The 16,471-nt window shown below is 43.5% G+C and overlaps 2 protein-coding genes across 2 annotated transcripts in view; one reads left to right on the top strand and one right to left on the bottom strand.

Moving 5' to 3' along the window:
- Positions 1-8,737: 8,737 nt before the first annotated feature.
- Positions 8,738-16,471, bottom strand: part of WFDC3 (WAP four-disulfide core domain 3) — a 33,442-nt gene continuing 25,708 nt past the window's right edge. The window contains exon 9 of the mRNA XM_062202381.1: positions 8,738-8,939. Coding sequence (XP_062058365.1) covers positions 8,932-8,939 — 8 coding nt within the window. The 3' untranslated portion in view covers positions 8,738-8,931. The remainder of the gene's footprint in view (positions 8,940-16,471) is intronic.
- LOC133767454 (PI-stichotoxin-Hcr2f-like) lies at positions 14,080-16,027 on the top strand. The gene is made up of 2 exons (XM_062201858.1): positions 14,080-14,206; positions 15,855-16,027. The coding sequence occupies exons 1-2, from the start codon at positions 14,080-14,082 to the stop codon at positions 16,025-16,027; spliced, it is 300 nt and encodes a 99-aa protein (XP_062057842.1).

Here is a 16,471-nt window from a genome sequence, read left to right on the forward strand (position 1 = left end):
ACAGAAAGAGAGGTCTTCTATTTGCTGGTTCACTCCCCAGTTGGCTGCAACAGCTGGAGCTGTGCCAATCTGAAGCCAGGAGCCAGGAGCTTCCTCTGGGTCTCCCATGCTGGTGCAGGGGCCCAAGGACTTGGGCCACCTTCTACTGCTTTCCCAGGCCATAGCAGAGAGCTGGATCGGAAGTGGAGCAGCCGAGACTCGAATCAGCGCCCATATGGGATACAGGCACTGCAGGTGGCTGCTTTACCCACTACACCACAGCGAAGGCCCCATAACCACTGTGTTTTTAATTCGCTAGCCTCTTTTAACACCTCTGCCTTGCATTGCTCAAACCACACACCCACTTCCCAAAGAGTTCCACAAAAATTCTATGTGGCTGCTTCACCTACCTTCAGATCTAGGTCTGCAGGTAATATCTCTCCTCTTCAAGTTTCATTTGAATTCTTGCAAGAAATTTTGTAACATAAGGAATACAAGGTAAAATTTATATCAAACAACACAGGCTAAATAAAAAGGAAAAACAGGAGAAATGAAAATATAAAATAGGACTTCTAAATTCAAATAACACAGCTAGGAAAGAAGACAGGTTAGCACCAGTTGTGCTATCTATTATGAGAAAGGTGTTGTTTCTGATAACACCCATCTGCCATTATACATTCCATATGCTTTGCCTCTGGACAGTTTTTCTGTATTCTTTGCACATGTAGGTACCAAACCTTCATTCAAAGACACAAACGTTTATAGGAGACCTACTTGTGCCTAATAATCATTTAGGATTTTATGATTTTTAGCTTCTAGTAAACTTTGTTTCCAAGTAGAGCACAGTATTGTACACTATGGGTTGACATCAATGCCCTATACATCCTCTTACGAAACATCAATCATAAATTCCTTTGATTGCTAGAGCCATGCAAAATTCTAATTCCTTTTTGCTCTATTTTTCTAATTGCATGAAGTTCCTAAAATATCAACTGTATCATCATTTCACATTCAATGGATATGCTTTGACTTGATTTGAAAGCATCCCTCTATTAGATATAAAAAATAAAATTAATCCAGAAGTTTAGGGTTATGAGGATGAGACAAAATGTTGCAAGTGCACCTTGGGATGGAATCTTAGGAACTGCCAATCACTTCTGCACACTCCTCAATTTCCGGACTTGTGTTATTAATGACTATGAAGAAAAGCAACAGATTCAGAAGATACACAGCACACTGCAAGAGAGATCCCAAGCCTTACAAGACATTATCTCTCAAGAGACACATAATTTCATCTCATATGACCAGTTACCTCTAGATGTTGAAACACAGAAATGTAACTAACACTGGGGAGCATTAACTCGTGGTTTCACATGTTTCAATGTGAAGTGAGTCCTTCAGAAGAGTATTAAACCCTCCATCATGATGAAAAATAAGGCACTCATTACTTTCTTGAAGGATGGGATTGGCAACAGCCCGATTGAGAGGAAGAGAACATCTAAATCCATTAGAAGTGTCTTTTATACTGGAAGAACAGTCAACTTGGCTGACTTACGAATCGGCTGCCTTGAAATAAGGTTAACACATCAGTGTCTTTGTAAACTAGACATTCAGAAGCTGGGAGTCCCTCTTGTTAAACTCACATATAACTTTATTACACAGGCAGAACCTTACCCACTGCCCAGGAATCTGCGACCCTTGTTCTCTGCACAGGGATTTTCTCAAATTTCCCCAAGCAGACAAGTTTCCTCTGCACAGTGAGAAAAGTTTGTTTCCCCCCTGTCTTTCCATAAAATGGAAGTACTAAAACATGTTTCATTGTTACTTAAGTTCTATGATGTGAGAGGGCTATTTATATAGCAGGACCCAATGTTTTCATCCTTAGTCTGCTGGTTCTGGAACTCCAGATGAGGACATAACTGCGGATTTTAGGACCAGAGACAGCACCACAGAGATAAGAAACCTGCTCATTTCCAGAGCACCAGGAACTCTTTCCACCCCCATCTACTAGAAACAGCTTCCTCATTGCCATAGACTGCTGCTAGGTTCCCTGGGTAACCAAGCCTTTCTCAGTCACCTTCCTTTGAGACGTCTTTCCCAGACCAAGCAGAGGTTTCACTAGAGAGCACATTAACTAAAGTCAATGGCCGTCTCCATTTTCCACCTCATCAAGCTTTCGTCCTGAATCCCACAGCTCATGCACACCCTGCAATGGAACGGTGCACCTTCTCCCATGTGCAGAAAGACCAGAACACTCGCTCCCTTATTTTCACATAACCAACGAGGCACCAAGCATATTAAAATTCATGTTATTAGCTACCCACCTCCCTAGAATACAGAAGCATCCAAGTGAAGAGGCCAGAGGCATTCAGTACTCCAGGAGTTGCTTCTCCAGATGCTCTCAATCTATACCCTCTTCCATCCTGCCCTGCCACCATCTAGTCTTCTTCTTGCTGAAGCCTGGGGGATGGTTAGCAGGAGACACAGGGGTCTTGGCTCCTTTGGGGCCATGGGCCTCCAAATTCCTTCTCAACCATGGACCCTAACATCCTCACCCCCAGTAGGAATTACAGATGCATTTATTATAAGTGGCTTAAACACAGGACCTATTACTTATATACATTTTCTACAGTGAGATTCGATTTTTCTTACAAACTCTGTCTTCTCACTAAAGTAAATATAGTCTAAGTCAGGGATATGTCAGGCAAATTCAAATATTTTCATTACAGTTCAAATCCAGTTACTTTTGCATAGATATGAAGGCACTTCAAAAAGTTCATTGAAAAAATGGAATTAGAAATTTATTTTGGTGCAAAAATATTTTTTAAATCCATGAAGGGTTTTTTCATAATATGCTTTTCTGTGAGCATTTTAAAGACTCCTCAAAGTTTTGACCTCTTCCATTACTGCTTTCTGTTTGTTTGTTTTAGGGGTTTTCAATTTGCCATTTTCTTTTTATTGCAGTAAAATCCAGGTAACATAAAGTTGACCATCTTAACCACTGTTGAGTGTACAGTTCAGTGGCATTAAGTGCATTCGCACTGGTGTGCAACTGTCTCAACCAGCCATCTCCAAAACTTTTCAGCTTGAAAAACTAAGGCTCTGTGCCCACCAAACAATAACTGCTCTTTCCCTCTTCCCCAAGCCCCCAGCAAAAAAAAAAAAAAAAAAGCATTTTATTTTCTTTTAAATTATTTTATCAGTTTATTCTTTTATTTTTATTTTAAAGGAATAGCAACAGAGAAAGAGAGAGGGGGGGGGTCTTCCATCTGCCAGTTTACTCCCCAAATGCATGCAGTGGCTGGGGCTGAGCCAGAGTGAAACAAGGAGCCAGAACTGTATCAGAGTCTCCCAGTGGGTGGCAGGGACACGAGTACTGGAGCCAGCACCTGCTGCCTCCCAGGGTGCACACTGGCAGGAAAGCAGATCTGAGGGAGACTGGGAACTCCAACCCAGGCTTTCCCACATGGGAGTCTTAACTGCTGCACCAAATGCTTGTCCCCACCATTTTACTCTCTGTCTCCGTTAATTTATCTACTAGGTACCTCCATAAGTGCAATAATACAGTATATGTTGTCTTGTGACTGGATTATCTCACTTAGCCTACTAGCCTCAAGGTCTATCCATGTGGTAACATGTCAAGGATTTTTTCCTTTTTCACACTGAATAATATTCATACATATATACATATATGTGTGTATATACATGTATGTATATATATATATATATATATCGATTGTTTATCCATTCACTCACTGATGGATGCTTCTACCTTTTGGCTACTGTGACTATCACTGAAGTGGACACAGATGTACAAACATCTGTTCAAGGCTAGGCTTCCTATTCTTTTGGGCATGTACCCAGAAGTGGCATTGGTGGATCACATCGCAGATCTATCTTGGGGAAACTGCCACGCTGTTTCCACAGCAGCTGCACTATTTACATTCCCATCAACAGGGCACAAGTCTTCCAGTTTCTCCACACCCTCAGCAACAGCAGCTAGCTTCTGGGTTTTCTTTATATTGGCCATTCTAGCGGGTGTGAGGTGGTATCTCAGTGTAGTATCCCATTTCTCTTTTCATTCTCCTTCCTGGATGTCAAAGCCTGGTCTTTGTGCAATGGAAAATTAAAATTATCCTGGCTAGGAAGAAGATGTCTGGTACCCAGGAGCTACCATTTATATCATTGTACACTGATCTCAGTATTTGCTGCATGTTCTCTGGGGCTGCCAGTCTCCTGGTCACTCAGTAATCACACTGCATATGTATCCACAGGGGTGTGATAAACCTCATCAAATTTGTGAGAAAATGTATGAAACCAGGGCTGATGGCTGGTCACAAACTTTACCACCAACTTTGATAACAAGATTTCCATAGTTTGTGGTCTTTCATCTTAGACCATGCTTCACTGCTCCAAAAAAAAGTCAGAATTCCTGAAGCCATGACGTCTGACCTGGGTACTGCGGAGAATTTTCATCTGAGTGCACTCTTGCTCTCTCTCGCTCACTCGCTCTGTGTGTGTGGCTGTGTCTATGTGTATGTGTGCATGTCTTCTCATGTTCGAAGTTTTTCCAAACAAAACATCAGTTATATCATTCTCTCTTGCTCTAGAATCTGTTCTGTGATCAGTATCCAAGCTTTGGCTTCATAAAATGCACCAATCCCATTTTTTTTTTCAACAAATCCTTGATTTTTGCAAGTCAAAAAATTTTAATTTCAAGAAAGTCTCAAAACTAGTGTGATCAGGTCAAAAGCACCCAGGTACTACTTAAAGGGGTTCCCACTTGTCAAAAAGTGACAATATAACTATCAGAAAAATTAATAGCTGCAACAAATCATAACATCAAATACGCTAACATTTTAAAACTTTGATTTCACGCTTGAGTCCTGAATGATAATTAACTTTATGTCAAACACCTAGTCAGCATTCATACAAGACAAGTCATCATTAATCTAAACCACCCTCTATTTCCTGTGCCTGCTGTAACAAATTACCGCAAACTTGATGGCCCTAAAACAACAACAACGTCTTCTCTCACAATCTGGGGGCCACAGACCAGAATCAGTACCACTAAGCCAAAATCCAGGCGTCAACAGCACTGCCCTCCTGCCAGAGGATCTGAAGAAGAACGCGCCCCTGTCCGCTCCAGCTTCGGGTGCCTGCTGCGTTCCTTCTCCCCTCTGCGATCTGCCTCACGTTTCTCTTTGCCACTCTCATACAAGGACACCTGTGACGACATGTAGGGCCCACCTGGACAAGTAAGGCTGATGTCCTCATCTCAAGATCCTTAAGGGCCAGCGCCGCGGCTCACTAGGCTAATCCTCCGCCTGCGGCGCCGGCACACTGGGTTCTAGTCCCAGTCGGGGCGCCGGATTCTGTCCCGGTTGCTCCTCCTCCAGTCCAGCTCTCTGCTGTGGCCTGGGAGAGCAGCGGCCATTGGAGAGTGAACCAACGGTAAAGGAAGACCTTTCTCTCTGTCTCTCTCTCTCACTGTCCACTCTGCCTGTCAAAAAAAAAAAAAAAAAAAGATCCATACAGTAACGTTTACGTGTTCTGAGAAGGACGACCAGCCTGGTACCTTTGCAGGACCACTGTTCTGCCTGCCTTAACAAGTAAGACAGGAGACACTGGGGCACACCCAATGTCATGCTGGGAATGCAAGTAGCAATACCAAAAGGTGGAAAACTGAAAAGGACAAAATATCTGACTTAATAAAAGATGAAGCATTAACACGTGGGAAGAGGCGAGTGTGTGCAATCTTCCTTACTTCTTGCATTGGAAAGTAAAATTCTGAATACACAGGCACAATGTAATGTAACAATAATGACTAGAAAGAAAACAGAAAGTTTTCCTTAAAGTTAAGATTGACACGATATGATAGGGAAAAAAGGAAATCTAATGAGAAAATTTTGAAGTCATGGAAATGGATAAGTGATGATGGACGTCCATCATCACTATGAATGTTCTTAATGCCACTGGATTATACACTTGAAAACTGTGAAAATGGTCAATTTTATCCTTTTTTTAAAAAGATTCATTTTATTTATTTGAAAGAGTTACAGAGAGAGGCAGAGACAGAGAGGTCCCCCATCTACTGGTTTACTCCCCAGATGGCCGTGACAGCTGGAGCTGTGCCGATCCGAAGCCAGGAGCCAGGAGCCTCTTCCAGATCCCACATATGGGCACAGGAGCCCAAGGACTCGAGCCATCTTCCACTGCTATCCCAGGCCATAGCAGAGAGCTGGATGGGAAGAGGAGCAGCCAGCGCCTCAGGCCAGGGCACTAGCCCGCTGCACCATAGCGCCGGCCCCCCATATATATTTTTTCACACACTAAAAAAAAGTATAAGGTAATTATAATGGTAAACTAATGAGAACAAATGTCCCAAATAATGTACTACTTGGTCCTTTTGTAGCATGAGAATAAACTGGAACCATAGCAACCAGCACACTTAAGGTTGGAAATCACTCATGCATGGCTTCCATGTCTAAGATCATAACCACAGTTCTCAAGAGCCCACTGACCAAAGGATGGGCTGCCTCATGTCTTTCATACTTTCTAACATTTGTGAAACTTTACCACTAGAGGACGCTAGACGATACTCTCCACGCCCTAGGGCTACAGAGACCCTTCAGGGAAGCCTTAACCATCCATTCCTTTATAATCAGGTTCATTCACCTTAGACAAATATGTGTGTGTGTGTACACAAACATCATCAAGTACATAAGAATGATCATCAAGCCATAGTGTAGGGCAAAGAAGTTGTGGCAACATCGCAAAAGATGCATAACCAAAAAAGTGCAATATAGTGAAATGAAATTGCTTGAGTCAGGACTGGCATTGTGGTGCAGCAGGTTGGGCTAGAGTTAGAGACCTGGCTGCTCTACTTCTGACCCAGCTCCCTGCTTAAAAAAATTAATAAATTTCTTGGTTCATTAAGGTCCCTTCTTTCTATGGAATGCTTCTGGGTACACTGAGCCTCGAGCATGTTTTGCAAACCTTCAACTATGAGTTTTCCACTAGACAGAGCAGAAAATGAAATAGCAGAAAAATAAATAAAGGCAAGTTCACAGCCTTCATTGTTTTCTGCCTTATATCTCTTTCATCTAACGTTTTACATTCTATGCCTTCCACCGAAACGGAACATCTCACTTTAGGACATTCACTGCATATTTACACATGCCTGCAGACAGGCACTCATGCAAAAATACCAAGGTATCCAGTCCTCTGGGAGATAGTTTTTTAACTCATCATAGCCTAGGCCTTCTGCCAGGAACTTCCTCCAACACTCAGCCTCTCTTTATTAGGAGCTGGGGTGGTTAGCAAGAAAGACAGAAATGTTGACTCTGTCAGAACCAGGGTGCAAGGCATCTCCAGACTCCTGCCCAACTGGCCCAAGAATAACCACCAAAAAGATCTGCAACAGTTAGACTAAACGGCAAACATTCCCACGCACCAGTACACCTTAAATAAAACACTAGTGGCTTTTCTTTCCATTTTATAGCACAACTGACAAGGAAATACGGGTAGCTTTCTTTGTGCCGTCGAATATAAAGCCACCGCTGGTCTTCATGCCATCCTCCTTCCGTTTCAGACCACAGCTCCCTAACTTGAACCAGCACCTGAAGTACCCTGGGCTTTTCATCCCAGAGTGAACTAAGTCTTCATTCCTGAGAATAAAAAAAAATAGGCCTGAGCGGTCATCTAGTGTAGAGGTTAAGATGTCACTTGGGACACCCATATCCCATATTGGAGTGTCCAGACTCGAACCCTGGTTCCACTTGCACTTACAGCTTCCTTCTAATGCACACTCTAAAAGGCAGCAAATGGCTCAAACAGTTGCATCTCTGGCACTGACATGGGAGACCCAGACTGAGTTATTGGCTCCTGGCTTCAGCTGGGTCACCTCTGGCTGTCACAGGCATATGGGGAGTGAACCAGCAGATGGGATTTATTTTTCTCTCTCTCAAATAAACAAAACAAACAAGTACATAAATTTTTAAAGTACACATGATTATTTACTTATCGCCTTCTATTAAACTATACTATTCAATACAGTGGTACAATTAGGTAGTCCAGGAACCCAATTACATGCTCCACTTTCTCTGCGTGACACATTAACCCCGTTTTCCTTGACAAAGTCAATCATGGCTAGTCAGATAAGCAGTTTTCACACTCAGTTCCCAAGTCAATGGATCCATGTTTTCACTGTTTGGTGAAGTGCTCCTAAATGGCACATAAAAACACTACACTGATATAGGCTGAAAATCCCTAATCCAAACATCTGAAGTGTGCAATGCTTCAAAATCCAAAATTTTTGAGCACCAATATATTCCACATCCTGAACCTTTGTTTCATGCACAAATTATTTTAAATGCTATATAAAATTACCTTCAGGCTATATGTATAGGAAATATATGAAATATAAATGTCACCTTTAGATTTGGCTCCCATCCACAAGATATTATATTATGCATATGCAAATATTCCAAAATCAAAAAAAAAATCTGAAATCTGGAATTCTCCTGGTCCAAGTATTTTGGATAAAGGATACTCTACCCATAGTGACCAATAGTCTCCACACTGATATCTTTCAATTCTTTGATAATAATACTAATCTCTACCATTTCTCCAGGAATGAGGTGTTGTTTTTAATTGTCTTGTTTCGTGGACAGTAAGGGGATTCACATGGATTTCCCGTTATCCTCATGCCAACTTTCAAAAGTCAATGCCAAAAATTCTTTTTTAAAGGATTTTTATTTGCTTAAAAGGCAGAATTGCAGAGAGAGAGGGAGAGACAGACAGAGAGAGATCGTCCATCCACTGTTCACTCCCTGAATGGCTGCAATGGCCCAGGCTGTGCCATGCCAACGTCAGTAGCCTGGAGCTTCTTCGTCCTGGAGCTTCTTCCAAGCCCTTAGGCCATCTTCTGCTGCTTTCTCAGGTGCATCATCAGGGAGCTGGAACAGAAGCAGAGCAGCCAGGACACGAATCAGTACCCATGTGGGATGCCAGGGTTGCAGGCCGTGGCTTAACCTGCAATGCCACAACACCAGCCCCAAGAATTCTTCCAGTTGCCTTTGACATTTGTAATGCATAGTCACTGTGGATAGAATCAAGAGGACCAGTTGAACCTATATGGGTATACAGGGGTCTCTGACCCAGAATCACATATATTTCACGCCCTACTTAATTTCTTACTCTAAGCTGTTTGGCAAAATGGTGACACGGTTCCCAGGAAAGTGCATCCCTTCAGTCCTTCATCTCATCACACACGGTCAGTTTCAATAGTGTTGTCCCTTAGTACACATTTTCCAAGGAAAATAAGGTTTTTATTTAGCAGACATTCAGAAATCACAAGCCACCATATGCAATTTTTTTCTGTCACGCCCATTAAACACATTTCACTATCCACAAGCTAGTTTTGCGGTGACAATGTGGGAAATGTTTATTTTCCTTATTTTTTTTTAAAGATTTATTTCTTTATTTGAAAGTCAGAGTTACACAGAGAGAGGAGAGGCAGAGAGAAGGGTCTTCCATCCAATGGTTCACTCCATAGATGGCTGCAACGGCAGAAGATGTGCCAATCCAAAGCCAGGAGCTTCCTCTGGGTCTCCCATGCGGGTGCAGGGGCCCAAGGACTTGGGCCATCTTCTACTGCTTTCCCAGGCCACAGCAGAGAGCTGGATCAGAAGTAGAACAGCCAGGACTCGAACCGGTGCCCATATGGGATGCTGGCACTGCAGGTGGCAGCTTTATCCTCTACGTCACAGCACTAGCGCCATATTTTCCTTATTTTAACACATGCAGTGGAAGTGTTGGTATCCTTCCCAACTGGGTAAACAAAAGCTATTTTATCAGTGAAAAATGCATAGACATGTATATCAATTACTTTTTGGAAATGTTTCTGAAATGACTTTTTGAACTTCTATGGTGGTAAGAATAACAGCTGTGAAGTTTTCTTGTGCCTATATTTCAGAACACGAATCATCTCAGTAGATGCAGAAAAATACTTTAATGATATTAATATCTCTTCATGATTAAAAAAAAACTCAGCAAACTAGATATACAAGGAACATGCCTCAAAATTATAAAGGCTATATATGACAAATTGGCCGGCGCCACGGCTCACTAGGCTAATCCTCCGCCTTGCGGTGCCGGCACACCAGGTTCTAGTCCCAGTTGGGGCGCCAGATTCTGTCCCGGTTGCCCCTCTTCCAGGCCAGCTCTCTGCTGTGGCCCGGGAGTGCAGTGGAGGATGGCCCAAGTGCTTGGGCCCTGCACCCCATGGGAGACCAGGAGAAGCACCTGGCTCCTGGCTTCGGATCAGCGCGGTGTGCCGGCCGCAGCGCGCCAACCGCGGCGGCCATTGGAGGGTGAACCAACGGCAAAAAGGAAGACCTTTCTCTCTGTCTCTCTCTCTCACTGTCCACTCTGCCTGTCAAAAAATAAAAAAAAAAAAATAAAAAAAAATTTAAAAAAATAAAAAAAAAATATGACAAATCAACAGCCAATGCCATGCTGAATGGGAAAAGCTGGAAGCATTTCCCCTTAGATCTGGAACAAGAGAAGGATGTCCACTCTCACCACTCTGATTCAATAAGTACTGGGAGTATTATCGAGAGCAGTTACTGAAGAGAAAGAATAAAAGACATCAAAATTGGAAAGGTGGAATTTTCAATTTTGTTTTCAAATGACATGATATTATACATGGAAAAACCTAAACACTTCACCAAAAAGCTGTTAGAATTGAAAAGCTAATTTGGCCGGCACTGCGGCTCACTAGGCTAATCCTCCACCTGCAGCACAGACATCCCGGGTTCTAGTCCCGGTTGGGGCGCCGGATTCTGTCCCGGTTGCTCCTCCTCCAGTCCAGCTCTCTGCTGTGGCCCAGGAGGGCAATGGAGGATGGCCCAAGTGCTTGGGCCCTGTACCTGTGTGGGAGACCAGGAGGAAGCACCTGGCTCTTGGCTTCGGATCGGCGCAGTGCCGGCCATAGCAGCCATTTGGGGGGTGAACTGACGGAAGGAAGACCTTTCTCTCTGTCTCTCTCTCACTGTCTAACTCTGCCTGTCAAAAAAGAAAGAAAGAAAAAAAGAAAAGAAAAGCTAATTCAGTAGAGTTGCAAGTTACAAAATCAACATACAAAAAATAGCAGCATTTTTGTATACCAGTAATGATCTCACTGAGAGAGAAATCAAGAAATAAATCCAATTTACAATAGCTACCAAAAAATCAAATATATAGGAATAAATTTAACCCAGGAAGGGAAAGATCTCTACAATGAAAATTATGAAACATCGATGAAAAGAAATCATCGAGGACATCACAGATTCCATGAAGAAATCAAGAATTCATACTATTAAAAAAACTATACTTCTAAAACAATCTACAGATTCAATGTAATCCCTTTCAAAATACCAATGACATTCTGTATATAATTATTAAAAATAAGGCCAGCACCGTGGTTTAACAGGCTAATCCTCCGCCTTGTGGCACCGGCACACCGGGTTCTAGTCCCGGTCGGGGCGCCGGATTCTGTCCCGGTTGCCCCTCTTCCAGGCCAGCTCTCTGCTATGGCCCAGGAAGGCAGTGGAGGATGGCCCAGGTCCTTGAGCCCTGCACCCGCATGGGAAACCAGGAGAAGCACCTGGCTCCTGGCTTCGGATCAGCGCAGTGTGCTGGCCACAGCGGCCATGGGAGGGTGAACCAAAGGCAAAAAGGAAGACTTTTCTCTCTGTCTCTCGCTCTCTCACTATCTACTCTGCCTGTCCAAAAAAAAAAAAAAATTATTAAAAATAATCCTAAAATTTATATGGAATTACAAAAGACTCAGAATAGCCAAAGTGAAACAGACAAAAAAAAATCAAGCTGGAGACACCACAATACCTAATTTCAAAGCGTATTACAAAGCTACAGTAATTGAAGCAACATGGTACTGGCATAAAAACCAATATATAGATCTATGTAACAAAACAGAGAAGGTCGGCGCCACGGCTCACTAGGCTAATCCTCCACCTGTGGCGCCGGCACACCTGGTTCTAGTCCCAGTCGGGGCGCCGGATTCTGTCCCGGTTGCTCCTCTTCCAGGCCAGCTCTCTGCTGTGGCCCAGGAGGGCAGTGGAGGATGGCCTAAGTCCTTGGGCCCTGCACCCACATGGGAGACCAGGAGAAGCACCTGGCTCCTAGCTTCAGATCAGCGCAGTGCACCGACCACAGCGGCAATTGGGGGGTGAACCAACGGAAAAGGAAGATCTTTCTGTCTCTCTCACTGTGTACTCTGCCTGTTCAAAAAAAAAAAAAAACACAGAGAACCCAGAAATTACTTCACATACATACAGCCAACTAATACTAGTTTTTGATAAAGGTGCCAAGAACACACACTGGAGAAAGGACAGTCTTTTTAAGAAATGTTGTTGGTGGAGCTGGTGCTGTGGCTCAGCTGGTTAATGCCCTGACCTGCCCATCTCATATGGGCGCCGGTTCTAGTCCCGGCTGCTCCTCTTCTGATCCTGCTCTCTGCTATGGCCCCTGCACCCACGTGGGAGACCCAGAAGAGGCTCCTGGCTCCTGACTTCAATCAGCACAGCTCCGGCCATTGAGGCCATCTGGGGAGTGAACCAGCGGATAGACGACCTCTCTCTGTCTCTCTCTATAACTCTGTCTTTCAAATAAATAAAATAAATCTTTTTAGAAAAAAAAAAAAAGAAATGATGTTGGCAAACTGGATTATATGTAAAAGAATGAAATTAAATCCCTGTCTCTCTCCATATACAAAAAACAACTCAAGATGGATCAAACTCCTACATGTAAGACCTGAAACTATGAAATTTCTAGAAGAAAACATAGGAGAAACACTTCAAGCTAATGGTGCAGGTGAAGATTTCTTGTCTATGATCTCAGAAGCACAGGCAATTTACCAAGCTCAGAAGCTTTCTGCAAAAACCAAAACAAACAGAAGGAAGAAATCATTAAAGCTTAGAGTAAAAATAGATTGAGAAAATCAATAAAACCAAAATTGATTCTTTGAAAAGAACAAAACTGTAGCTCGGCTAGTACAAAAAAAAAAAAAAGAGAGAGAGAGAAAACTTAAATTATTGAACTCAAGGATGGGACAATCAGAGAGAATCCCACCGCTTTCATAGAAACAAAAATGATTAAAAAACAAATCAATGAACAAGTATATGCCAGGCCTCATTATAAAATGAGACAAAGACATCACAAGAAAACTTAGACAAATACTGCTCATAAGTATAGGTACAAAAATGTGGGAAAAAATTAGTAAAAAGATCAACAACATAGAAAAAATGATACACTATGACCAAATCCAGCGGATTTATCCCAGGAATACAAGCTTGTGTAAACATGCAGGAATCAGTGTAGCATGCCACATTCACCAAACAAAGATCATCCTCAAGACAACGAACACAGAACACGCAACTGGCAAAATCCCTCTCACTTTCATGATACAAATGCTCGCCTGATTAGGAACAGGAGGAGCTTCCTCAGCCTTAAAAAGGACATCTATGACAAACTCAGATAATTACTATCTTCATCAACTATCTTGTCTGCTCTCTCTTGATTTATTTTGTTGCTTTTGTTCCAGCCTCTCGGGTTCAAGGCTTAGCCAATTTTTTTTCAAATTCTCACATTTATATGCTAAAGCATTAATAGCAATTGATTTATAACTACTCATTATAAAGATGTTGATGTTCTGAGCTATAAGTGGCTATGATCCCTAGGCATAAGAGAGGTGGAAGAGAGGAGGGAGAGAGGAAGAAGGAGTGGGAGAAGGAGAGGGAGAGGGAGGGGGAGGGGGAGGGGAGGGGGAGGGGAGGGGGAGAGGGGGAGAGAGAGACGGAGGTTCCACAGCAGGGCTCTGAGAAACCATGGCCTTTCAATCTCCATGGCTGGGTACCCAAGCACTGACTGTACTACTCACTAGGCTGATTTTGGATGCACCAGAACCCTGCCCAGGCTTGAGCCCTGGGGAAACTAAATGAGAGGTATGGATTCAACCCCTCCCAGCAGAGGGAGGTCCACTCCCAGGATATAACTTCAGCCCAGCCCAGGACTCTGCTGTCGACCCTCTGCAACAGCATGAAGCCCAAATGGACCCACTTTTCTCTGTGGCTCCTCGTCTTCTCCATGCTCCTCCACACACTTGCTGGGAACCTATTTCCTGAACCACTCAGGAGTCAACTGTGTGAAAGTGGGCATCTTGGAGGTAAGGCAAAATAAGACAGGGAAGCCAAGAGGAAACTGAAGGAGAAGGAAGTCTAGGCGGCCTGGGGTATGAGTGCCAACCAGCAGGATCAAGTCCTCCCTGTATCTGAAAACACAGGACTCGAGGAGGGATTAAATTACACTTGACCTTAGCCAAAAGGCCCAGAAGGGACATCATCTGATTAAACTGATTTCCCTCTATGGGCTGGAGGAGAAGGAAGACAGAAGGTAGAATCAACCTAAATTTTACCTAGGGAATTTCAGTAAAAGAGGAATAGGGACTATGAAAATTGGACTGATGGCTGGGATATCCCAGGAATTCTTTTGTTGTTGTTTGCACATGTATATTTATTACAAGAGTTTCGATTCTATTCAACATTGATGTATAGGAGCACTGTGTTAAATTCAACTGATATACAGATGCAGAGGTTTTTGGTGGTATGCTTAGAACACTCTCATTCTACTTGTTTAAATTAAGTTGCTCTTGATTCAAATTATAATGGGCATGTATGAAATACTCAGAGTACTAAAGGAGAAACTCCCTGGGCAGGCGCTGTGGCATGGTAGGCTAAGCCTCTGCCTGCAGTGCCAGCATCCTATATGGGTGCCAGTTCCTGTCCCAGCTGCTCCACTTCTGATCCAGCTTTCCACAGACGGCCTAGGAAGGCAATGGAAGATAGCCCAAGTGCTTGAGCCCCTGCACCCACATGGGAGACCTGGAGAAAGTTCCTGGCTCCTGGTTTCGGATGGGCCCAGCTCCCGCCATTGTGGCAATGTGGGGAGTGAACCAGTGGATGGAAGACCTCTCTCCCTGTCTTTCCCTCTCTCTGTAACCCTGCCTCTCAAATAAATAAATAAAAAATAAGAGAAACACTCAAATGTAGATAAGAATGGTAGCTCAACTTAAAGATGACATTAGCGAAGTATCATTATCTTAGAATTATACCTATGAAATACATGAAATCTGTTCTTTTTATATTAATAATTTAAAAAATGACTGACATTAACTCCTTTATCTCCAACGTGGTCATCATGGCTCCTGCTCTAACACCCACCTCCATGACCTCAGAACGGCCAGGTGAGTCTGGATGCACAACGTGGGGAGTGGGGCCATATGGGAATGGACACAGAAGAAGATGCACCAGATCAAGCATTTTAAGTCTCTACTTCAGGAGTAGATAAAGTAAGGATCCTTTTAGTAGGCATGTGCAGCCTAGAGACTGATGGGTCGGAGAGTGGAAGTCGGGGCTCTGCAACGTGTGTCCTTGGGGGAGCAGATGAGATGTCCGTTTCCAGGGTCATAGGAAGCGGGTAAAGGGTCAGGAGACGGGGTATGTTGGACATGAAGAAGGAATCCTGTCAGCAGTGGAGGGCACTCAGATCTTTCTTGCTACCAACTCCAAAGTTGCAGAGCTACCTCACTGTCCTTCCCCAGCTACTTCTGTGCATCATGAACCCAGGCTACGGTCTAGAATCATTACCCCGTATCACGTATACAGAGAAATGTATGCTCAAGAAACTCCGACCTGTTCCCAGTGTTAAAACCAGGTAGACTTACATGGGTCGATGAGCGTTAGTGGTCAGTCCACGAGGGGAAGAACACCAACGAGGTGGCAAAGAAGACCTGACTCTGGGATCTCTACGCACAGATTACTGCAACTACCCAGTGAAGAAGGGCACCTGTAACTTAGTCCTGACCAGATTCTACTACAACATGCTCACATTCTTGTGTGAGCCCTTCATCTTTTCTGGCTGTCAAGGCAACAGAAACAACTTCCATCAAAAGTATATCTGTGAAAAATATTGTCTTCCTGAGAAGTAAGTCTTTTGGTACCTTGCCCCATCCCCAGTGACAATACTAGGGATCATGGTTTTTCAGGAAAAATCAAGTGAGGCCAAAGGGAAAGTAGGCAAGAAATTAATTATACCTGGGTTGGGGGTAAACGACAGAGATAAATTCCACTGTCCTAGGTCACTTAGTCCAACAACATTCTTGAAATTGTGAAAATTGAAGCTAATGATTTGTCGGCTAACCCAGAAGAGAGACAGGGATCCAGAGCCATGACTCTCCTCCTAGGGCCTCACACCACCAGGATGGCCTCAGGTCTTTGAGAGCATGTCCAACACATCATTGTTTCACGGCCAAAGAAGTTGTGAGACTGTAAGGACAGCCGGGGAAGCCAGGGATCATGGTTCACCATCTGTAGTCAATGGCTAAGCAATGGTTTTACACTCCAGAGCAGAGATAGAACTTGATTTGCATATC

This window comes from Lepus europaeus, chromosome 10, assembly GCF_033115175.1.
Source record: "Lepus europaeus isolate LE1 chromosome 10, mLepTim1.pri, whole genome shotgun sequence".
NCBI lineage: Eukaryota > Metazoa > Chordata > Mammalia > Lagomorpha > Leporidae > Lepus > Lepus europaeus.